General features: G+C 41.9%; 1 protein-coding gene across 2 annotated transcripts in view; it reads right to left on the bottom strand.

Annotated features, from left to right (window-relative positions):
• Positions 1-11191, bottom strand: part of otud5a (OTU deubiquitinase 5a) — a 28217-nt gene that overhangs the window by 14194 nt on the left and 2832 nt on the right. The window contains exon 2 of one of the 2 annotated variants that reach the window (XR_007571176.1): positions 8983-9073. Coding sequence is in view for 1 of the 2 variants with exons in the window: in XM_050064468.1 (XP_049920425.1) it covers positions 8983-9076 (94 nt within the window). In the remaining variant the exon portion in view is untranslated. Of the gene's footprint in view, positions 1-8982; positions 9077-11191 lie in introns of both variants that reach the window. The other variant, XM_050064468.1, reaches the window with a different exon arrangement.

The following is an 11191-nucleotide window of genomic DNA, read 5'->3' as shown; positions in this document are numbered from 1 at the left end:
AGAGGGATCCCTCCTCAGTTGCTCTTCCTGAGGTTTCTACCGTTTGATTTCCCCGTTAAAGGGTTTTTTTGGGGAGTTTTTCCTGATCAGCTGTGAGGGTCATAAGGACAGAGGGATGTCATATGCTGTAAAGCCCTGTGAGGCAAATTGTGATTTGTGATATTGGGCTTTATAAATAAAATTGATTGATTGATTGATTGAGGAGACAAAGGCGGGACATCCTGTCTCTCTCTCTGTCTGATTGGCTGAACCCAATATCAAACGTCTTAAGATGTCAGAAATGTTCCTGTGAACAGGTCATTTCCTGTCAACTCACATTTGACGTGTTAACATGTTACATTTTTACCTGTTAAGACAACATTTTTTTGACTTAATACGAAGGTCAAAATAGACGCTTAGAGCCTTTGTGTCATGTCACTGCGTGTGTGTGAGCCGCAGCAGTTCAGTGAGGTAGCCGTCACGCACTGCTCACGCAGCAGGCAAAGTGGCCCAGGCGTCACCTAACTGCAACCCAACATATTCATGAAATAATTTCATTGTAGAAAAACTGTCAACCTATCATGTGAGCAGCCAACATTTACTTTACGACATTTTAAACCGGTGGTTCCCACCTGGTGCGACCACGAGGTCCACATTTGTTCAAGGTCCACACAGTTTAAAACATTCAGCATCAAACTCGTGTTCAGACAGTTTTCTGTCTCTGTCACGTGTCTGTCTGTTGGTCACTGACTCTACAGCAGGAAACAGCACTTCAAAATAAAAGCTCTGTGCCGGAAATTTACTGTACTACACAATAAAATGTGTTTCTTTACAAACTTGCAAGTCACTTGAGGTCCATTCAGAATGGACCTGTGACCCACTTTTGGACTGCAACCCATCCGTTGGGAACCACGTGTCGGGGCGGTTTGAGACGACGGTGAATAAAGTGAAGTGAGAGCTGTGGTGTTAGGAAATGACCAGCGTGAGCGGGAACTGACAAAAGTGGTAACGATTCAGATGTGTTACAGCGGGGCCAAAAGGAGCAGCGAGAAGTTCTGTGTGCTCTGACAGTAACATGCGAGTGAGGAGCACTGCGTCATTACAGCATCAAACAGAGGACGAGCTAGAGAGGTCACTGAATCTAAAGGGAGTCGCTCATTTTATTGTTGGTTTGTTTATTGACTGGTAACAGAATACTGCTACACCGCAGTATGTCTACTGTGTCAGGAGGTGACTGACAGGTCGGACAGGTTTCATCTCACAACAGGAATGTGACCTGATGACGCACCCACGTGTGTTTACATGGAACAAATGCTTCAAGTATAATCAGCTTCATGTAGTTTAATTATCTGAGAATACACAGAATGTTTTTTACTTATTGTCTCCCACAGAGATCATCTAATGACTCCTGGTGGAGGCCCCGCCCCTCAGGTTGGGAACCGCTGATCGGAAATGTCACTGTGTTCACTGCAGGGGGGGGGGGGGCTGATCTGTGCACGCACACACTGAACTGGACTTTGTTTAGCGCTTGATGTCTCAAAACTGTTTTCACACCTAGCTGTCCACTTTCTGTTTCAGGTCTGCAGGTGTATGTGTGTGTGTGTGTGTGTGTGTGTGTGTGTGTGTGCGCGTGTGTGTGTGTGCGTGCGTGCGTGTGTGATTTCTGTGAAATGGAGCCAGAGTAAAGAAACAGGTCCGTGAAAATAGAAATGAGAGGAATCAGAAGTCGACTGAGAGGAAATGTCCAACAGTCAGACATGTTTGATCTTCATTGAAGGTGAAACCTGAGGACACTAATGTCCACCTGTCTGTCCTGTCTGTTCGTCCAACAGTCTCAGTGACTGACAGACAGACAGACAGACAGACAGACAGACAGACAGACAACTCACTTCCTCTGACCGTATTTTTCAGAGCTGTGACAGAGAGATGGGGTCGACAGATACACCTGTAATCGTCACTGTGAATCTAACATCACACACTCAGGTTGACATGATATGAGATATTCATGGTACGATAACCATCTCAGAAAATATTGCTGTGTCATGGTGTAACAGAATTATTATTATCAGTCAAAATGATCCTCCTTGCAAAGAAAATTCTCCCTTTGAAAATAACTACAATAAAGATTTTAGAGATTTTGTCCAGTTGCATTTTTTTCCCCATATCGTACATAAGCAAATGTACACAATATAACCGACAAATGTAACATCACAGAATACTGTTGCAACCCTACACCACACTGAGAAACATCAGGACACAACACACGGCCGACCTGGTGTCAGCCTCTGGTTGCCAAAACTCAAAATACGGTTGCCATTTTTAGTCACGTGATAATCAGAGTTATTAAGACGCTGTGCAGCTACACATCAGTGTCATAATAAAAAAGTGACATAGAAGAAAGTTTCTAAACTTTCTTACAGTCACCAGACGAGCCCTGATTTAGTAACTTGCTGCTAAATGACATTTCTTACAGATAACGTGTCTTCTCTATTTCTTTTTATTATTATTCAAGCACTCCTGTTTCTGCACATACATCTGTATATATTCATTTACCATTGGTCTGTTCACTCTTCTTTCACCCTGTGCATAAAATTTAATTTATGCTTCGTCAAGATATTTTGCTTTTGTTGTTGCACTGAACAGGAATGCATACAAGTTTGTTGTACTTGTACAATGACAACAAATATTCTCTCTCTGTAGTTTGTGTTTTACAGAGTGTAAATCTTCAGTCATCAGTTAAAGTGTCTGTCCTCACTTCCAACACGCCAGTAAGCGCAGCAGCATGTCTGCAGCACTCTCCGCCTCATCTTCTGACTGTTACAACAATATTAAAACATCACTAACGCAACAGATATTAATTATGTATTTAATTTGGCTGCACATTTTGCTGCTTGCTGTCCTTCTGTTGGTAACCAAAGGTCAAGAATTGGTTGCCCATGGAAACCTGGCTACTGTTACTGCAAAGGCCTGAACATGGAGCTTCACTTTACCTTCAGACAAACTCAGTCAGTCCCTCTGAAGTCTCAGCATGAGCTAACACAGCACAACGTGATGTCATCTCTACTCGTCATATTTTAGAGCTTGGACAGAAGCCTCACCGCGACAGCAAACATTAATCTCACACTGACACTCAAACAGCTCAACTCTGTCCTTAAACCTGTTTAACCTCTCTAACTCCGCCAGGATGCCGACGTCCTCACTCCCCCCCTCCTCTGTTAAATGGTATCTCCCAGGCGCACTACGTCATCAAACCATGTGATGTTTGGTATTGCTGGATTCAGGAAGCTCTCGACTTTTCAAAAATAACATTGTTTTTCTTTTATTTATTATGTATTTGGCACCAGAGCAGCCTAAACACACAAAGTCCAAAATCACCACGAGTGGTGACAAGTCATGTCATGCCGTTTTTCAACGGGAAAAGTTAAAGGATTACTCGCAATCTTATGTGGAGCTGTTAGCGGGGACTTAGCTGGTTTATAAAAGGTAAGAGTCTCACTCCTACCACTATTTTTGGCTGAGATATACCGTCTAGAAAGTGGGATCATAACTTTCACGTTTCATATGGCTTTATTTGGTGATATTTTATGGTGTTTCTGTCATAAACAACATCAGCTATCATAATCACACCTGATTTCAATAAGGTACAATGTTTGAAGCTGGCTGAGTGTTGTTTGATCACTGATAGTACTGTTTTGAAGCCGAGTGACCCACTTGTCATTTGGAGCTCCGCCTGGATCTTTTCATGGTAAAAACACTGTAGAATGGTCATACTTTGAGCAGTCTTCTTCAAATTTGAAACAAGTGTTCAGTGATAGTGTGCCTACAGCCCCACAGTGTTTGTTACTGACTTCAGAGGCCCATTACTCTGTCTCTGTATCACCTAGAGTGTTTCTTCAGAGAGTTTTCTTTCTGGCAAGACCTCATGCATGCATGTAGTCAGAGCGGTTCAGAAGCTACAGTCATTTTAATTTGGGTATGTCATTTTAGGTGTTTTTGCTACAAAATGGGGGTGGAGTGCAAACCGCTGGGTAACGTTAGCCGTGTGATGCTAACAGTTAGCCCTGTCACTGTGTGTGTGTGTGTGTGTGTGTGTGTGTGTGTGTGTGTGTGTGTGTGTGTGTGTGTGTGTGACTTCAGGCTCCTGCAGCAGCCTCATGATGAACAGAAAGTGAATCAGTACACGCAGCTCTACAATGAAATGAGATTTTACCCGTTTAATTGTCAAATTTGTGGTAAAGTTGCTGTGATTGGATTGACTGACTTTGTGTTCATTGTTGAGATCATAACATCCTGAAGGGACTGTTCAATTTCATATTTACACTCTGAGACCAAAGTTTTTCTTCTGTTTTTAATTCCCTAAACGGTGGAAGTCACTGCCTCTGGTTATATAGTGATGAGCTCTCTTGGTACATTTAAAAGTAAATTAAAGACTCATCTTTTTAATCTAGCATTTTAATGCGTAGCAGCATTACAGTTCAGATTTTTTGGTTTTAACCACTGGTTTTGAATTTATTTTATCCCTCCGGTTTATTTTTATTCTATTTTATTTATTAACTTTTTTTTTTTTTTAATTCTGGGAACTTTTTATCATATTTTTTGTTAGCTGGTTCTGTTTTGTTTGGTTTGATCTTTTAATATTTTATTGTCTTGTAATTTTCTAGTCTTACAAAACTTCATAAATAGTTGTTTGTGTTCTCATATAAATTGTGTCTGTGTCCTTCCAGTGTCGCCATGTGAAGCACTCTGGGCTGAGTGTTTGTCTGAATAACGTTGAGTTGTTTCAGACTCTGCAGAGACATCAGAGCTGCTGACATCACTCTGTTCTCCTCCGGATGATGACCATGAACACTGACTGAAAGCTCCTCACAAAACCAAAAACAAATGGTTCAATTTTCACAGAGTCAAAACTGCAGCTGATGACGACACAACTACAGTTCACCACCTGCATTTATCTTATTTCTTTAAATAACATCAGAGGATCTCGTGCTCACTAAATACTCTCTTATCTTTCCTGGCTGAAATTTTACTTCTTCAATTTCATGTTTCAGATTTTAAATAATAGTTTTTAATGATATTCGGGCCGTCGTGTCGGAGCGATTCTGTCTGAAACAGACTGAAGGAGAGTCGTTGTGATTCAGGTCGACACTGAAACTCTGGAACAAGCTGAGTTTATTATATAACAACAGGAAGACAGGTGTGAGTTTACAGGTGTGTACACACACACACACACACACACACACACACACACACAGTGCAGTGACATAACTGCAGCAACATAATAGCTGTTATCTGAAACACAACCTGGACTCTGCTGAAAGAACTTGTCTTAGAGGCAGACACAGAAACCTTCATCTTTCACTGTGACCCACATTGACACATACCTTCCCACCACACTCACACACACACACAGTGAGCAGCAGTCTGTTAGAGTCAGAGCGCCCTCTCCTGTCAGAGCAGAGTCACAGCAGCAGACAGTGTGTTCACACAGTTGGACAGAAACACTGCAGACAGGTGACACGTCACTGTTACACCTGTAAAACACTGTGTCACTGTGTTTATTAAGGAGGACAGTGTCACAGACGTCCCATTTAAAAGGTTATAATCTGCAAACCAACACACACACACACACACACACACACACACACACACACACACACACACACGCACACACACACACACACAACATAACACACAACCCTTTAAACAACGACCACCTCAGCAGCTGCCGACCTCACAATAAACTCCTAATAAAATAAAAACTCACTGTGGACTAAGAGGCAGAAACCACTGAGTGACGACACACTGACTGCCACCGATGGACAGGTGAGGCCATAGTTCGTTACCATGGAGATAACAGGTAAGTGTGAGGCGGAGGTTAGGGGGACGTTTGGTCTCAGGTTGAGGTGAGAAACAGACGATATCGGGATATCATGTAATATAACAGTGTTGAATGTTGCGCCTACTTTGGGTTGGCGCTACGAACACAGACCTCAGACAGTAAACAGCCTTTATATACATGCATACATAAATAAATAAATTAATGAAATGCACTGATGGTTTGGACCCACAGGAAGTCGTCTCAGTGGGTCCCTGATAAAATGTGTGTTTAACTGGTGTCTGCTGGGACATGGTCCTGATTATGTCTCTATTCTTGTGTGTTGAAAATAAATGTATGTAGAGATTTTGCATTGTCACAATAACAGAGAATAAACAGAAACATTAATAATAAAAGGTGCAAACGACACAAACACAGATGTATTTAGTTTTTATAACAGAGTTCTTTCTCATTCTCTATTTTAAAATCCCATACTTTCTTCAAATTTCTAGACTGATCAGATCAGATCAGATGATTCAGACCACATGTGAGATCTGAGCGCAGACCAGCAGCCCACAGTGAGGCTGTTCAGACCTAAACAAAGTACCAACAGGTGCCACAGACACTCATATTATTGCTCCACACATATTTTTTAGTCTTATTAGAACCAAAAATAGTTAAAAATGTTAAATAATTTAATGTAAAGGTGTCTGAACAGCCTTGTTTATCCACTGTGTCCATGGAAACGACGATGACTGCAGCTATAAAGGTTTCCCTTACAGAACAGATGAGGTTACTTTTATGATAACAACTAGGTCTGGGGAAATCAATTCAGCAGAGTATCGCAGTAACGTATCGTCACACAGTGCCAAGTATTGATTTTTTAATTATATAAATTATTAATATCATAAATACAGTAGCCACAAGAATAAAATAACCAGCTGCTTTTTCAGTCACTAGAAACTATTTGTTGCTGGAAAAAAAAAAAAAAAAAAAGAAGTGAGATGAACAGACTGAAACTGAAAAACACACGTTGACACATTTTTCCTTTGGGGACAAAATGTACAGTTGACAAAATGTAATAAATCGCAATGTGTTTTATCACAATGAATAAATGAGTTACAGTATTAATTTATTCATCTTCATCCTGTGATTCTGACATTTTATGTTTTCTTTTCACTGATTGCGACAATGAACAAAACAGGAAACAACTAAACTGATCTGAGATATATGACGTACGATAGTAAGTGGCAGCAGCTGGTGACGATGGTGTTTCAACACATTGTGTTATGTGGACATTAAAACATCATCAGGTCATCGACATGAGTCACTACAGTATTGATCAGCAGCACAGTCACATTATCACACTGGAGCACTATCAGGGGAAAAAACACGACACGTCTCCTGGACGGTAAAACGCCATCACTGACGAGAGAATAATCATCAGCTGTCACAGCAGACGTTGTGATGTAAGATAACAGGAACGTCTGTAGTCATATCCAACATATTTGTGAATTCACATGTGTTTAATGAACCTTAAAATACAAGGTTATTGTCTACTGGCGGTCCCCGGGGACTTCTGTGCTGCCCCGCCATCTTTACCAGGAAACGCCAGCGCACCGAGCTTCAGAGAGCCGGGGACGAGAACAAGTGGGCGGGTGGACAGGCGTCAGATTGACACCAACACATCACAGACAGTCTGATAATAACATTCAGAGCACAAGTTTCATTGTCAGCAGTTTCTGTGACATCATCAGAAATACTTTCAAAACTAGTAAAGTCACCTGACGCCACTGTTTACTGCAGTTCAAACTGTCTTTTGCGATACCTCTGTCACATGTTGACACTGCGGTGAAGCTACATGTTCGATATCTGTGAGACAGATTTAAACACTCAGACGTTGTGTCACATCACGCTGTAGCAGCGCTGCACAGTCACAAGTGTTTGTGTAACTCCAACAGAGTCAGGCGTCTTCTGAGTTAAAACCATCAGCTGATCTCAGCTCAGATTCAGAACACATCAACATTAAATGATTCTGGTTCTGAATCAGCAGCTTCAGTTTTGAAAAACGAGGCTGCTGTTATTTTATTGAGTCAGATACATGTTGAATAGATCATGTATGATCCCAAGTTTATTAATGAATCGGTTCTGTCTGCACACCTCAGCTGGACCTGTTGATCTGAACTTATATATAAATGAAAACATGAACATATAAACAGGTTTGACTTAATTCAGACTGAATAATCAGATCAGATGAGCTTTTATTTTCAACCAAACCACAGTCGGTGATTGTTGGAACAGACTGAGTGACAGGACGAACTGAGACGATGTTGTGTTTTACTTTGTTTCTGCTGAGTTTAAATGAAGTGTTGTTTGTTTGTTTGTTTGATGATGAGCCACGAGGCACTTCAACAGGTCTCAGTTTGTGGCCGAGAGAAACTTGAACTCAGAAGGTGTACAGTTGTATTTCTCTGTTTAACAGCAGGTGTTAGAATATAATGTTTCTCTACATGTTGTGAGCTCCTCTTGTGTATTCATTATTCTGAAAAAGCAAAGACAGTTTGCAGAAAGCAACAAACTCAACGCACCACACACTCACAGCATCATGGAGCCTAAACCCCGTGAAATTTCAGGAAGGTTTAATAAATAAGATCCCAGCCCAACCTTGTATGAAGGCCACTTACTGTCAGCTTTATTAATTTATTTTATGTTTTGCCAGTTTATCAGCTCCTCTCTTCACATGCTGCAGCACAACACTGTCTTATTTTGTCCATATTTCTATGAACATTAATTTCCCCCATTTCATTGTTTGTCTTGAGTTTGAAACAGAGCCTGACACTGGAGTGTAACGGTGTCCTGTAGTTTTACTCACATTAAGATTCTCTCTTGTTTTGGTTATTGCTCTACATGCTTATAAATACAATAATCAATAATAACTTTGTAATCTTATGTCGTGTTTTTAGAGGAACATCTGTCCAGATGAGAAATGCATTTACAGCCTGTTGATTAATGTGCACTGTCTGAATGAACACATGAAGTGATGCAGTGATTGATCCTTCATCAAACTTCTTACTAATAAATACCGTTAAACACAAACACAACACTGTTCACACCTGTTGTAACACTGACACACACCTGAGTGTATAATGAGGTGTGTGTTTGTGTGTGTGTGTGTGAGAGAGACTCACCCACGGCTCTGAACAGACACGCTCCGTCTTCCTTCATCTTCTTGATAACGAAGCCTTTCTTTTCCCGCAGAGCTTTTTCAAACCAGTGCTCCTGCTGAACACACACACACACACACACACACACACACACACACACACACTGAGTCAGCCAATCACATCAAAACACATGACAACAGCTACAGACTACGACTACATCTAAATTAGCTGTCAACATTAACTCCACAGGGAGCAGGTCCTCATCTACAGAGATCACCATGTTGCACCGTCATGTTTCTACAGAAGCCCAGAACGGACAAACCAAACACTGACTCTAGATAGAGACATTCATGTGTTCACATTAGCAGCCCCTCCATTGTGAAAACACTGATTTATAACATGAACCTGTTCCTTCAGAGTGTTTCCTGGTGTGAATCAGCTGGTGTGTGTGTTTCTGAGAGGAAGAGATAATTCAGCTCCTCAACAATCAACACTGAAGGAATTCTGACCAGGAGAAGTTTCAGATGGTTGTAATCTGTAATCTGTAATCTGTAATCCTGGGACTTTATTTAAATATCTGGAGGACACGTCAGAAACGTGTTTTCATGACTTGCCCAACGTTAAAGGGCCTGAGGACACACAGCAGCAGTTAGTTTGACAAACACTGTTTCTGAGGACATGTCCATGATCCTCACTGACCTTTGACCTTCGACCACAACATTCTGATCAGTGTATTCTTCAGTCCAGGTGGATGTTTGTGTCGAGCTTAAAGAAATTCCCTGGAAGCGTTCTTGAGATATCACGTTCATGAGAATGAGGTGGATGCAAAGTCACAGCAACCTTGACCTTTGACCCTTGACCACCAAACTCTAATCACACACCACACATGGTTGACAAGATGTTAAAACATTTTTAAATGCAGCGTGTAAGCTAGAAAATGAAATCCAAAAATTTCAACTGCATTATCTGCCCAACTGATCACAATATGCTCCTTTAAATGTGATCTTATTTGCATATCGCCCGGCCCTCCCTGACACTGACACTCTAATGATGATCATCTCCAGGATCTATGTGAGAACATGAGGAGCCAGTTCACAGCATCCGAGCAGGCTGCAGGTTTCTGATTGTTTGTGTCTTTTCAGTCCCACCCGAGTGACCTCAGCTACAACATTACAGCTCATCCTCTGTAGCCCCTTTTACACTTCCTGTTCAAGGAGGGAATATCACGCCCTTACTCTGCCTCACTGTGGTGTGTATAAGGTACGATCGCACAATGGGGAGACAGAGTTTGTTTTTTTTTAAAGATATTTTTTGGGCCATTTTGCCTTTAATGGACAGGACAGGTAAGCGTGAAAGGGGGAGAGAGAGAGGGGATGACATGCAGCAAAGGGCCACAGGCTGGACTCGAACCCGGGCAGCTGCGGCAACAGCCTTGTACATGGGGCGCCTGCTCTATCCACTAAGCCACCGACGCCCCGAATGGGGGGACAGAGTTGTCTCGACTTTAAGCTGGAAGCGGAGGTAGTAACAGCACCGAAACGATTAACTCTCCACTGCAGGAGATTTAAAAAGCAGCTGTTAGCAGTTAGCAGCTATCACAAAGATGAACAGCAGCTGTTAGCAGTTAGCAGCGAACTCAAAGAAGAAGAACAGCAGCTTTTAGCAGCTAAGTCAAAGTAGAAGGACAGCAGCTGTTGGCAGTTAGTAGCTAACTCAAAGAAGAACAGCAGCTGTTAGCAGTTAGCAGCGAACTCAAAGAAGAACAGCAGCTGTTAGCAGCAAACTCAAAGAAGAACAGCAGCTGTTAGCAGTTAGCAGCGAACTCAAAGAAGAACAGCAGCTGTTAGCAGTTAGCAGCTAACTCAAAGTAGAAGGACAGCAGCTGTTAGCAGTTAGCAACTAACTCAAAGAAGAACAGCAGCTGTTAGCAGTTAGCAGCGAACTCAAAGCAACAGCCTTGTACATGGGGCGCCTGCTCTATCCACTAAGCCGAATGGGGGGACAGAGTTGTCTCGACTTTAAGTTGGAAGCGGAGGTAGTAACAGCACCGAAACGATTAACTCTCCACTGCAGGAGATTTAAAAAGCAGCTGTTAGCAGTTAGCAGTGAACTCAAAGAAGAAGAACAGCAGCTTTTAGCAGCTAAGTCAAAGTAGAAGGACAGCAGCTGTTGGCAGTTAGTAGCTAACTCAAAGAAGAACAGCAGCTGTTAGCAGTTAGCAGCGAACTCAAAG

This window comes from Epinephelus moara, chromosome 16, assembly GCF_006386435.1.
Source record: "Epinephelus moara isolate mb chromosome 16, YSFRI_EMoa_1.0, whole genome shotgun sequence".
Taxonomy (NCBI): Eukaryota; Metazoa; Chordata; class Actinopteri; order Perciformes; family Serranidae; genus Epinephelus; species Epinephelus moara.
Note: the sequence above shows the minus strand (reverse complement) of the source record. Positions and strands in the feature narration are given on the sequence as shown.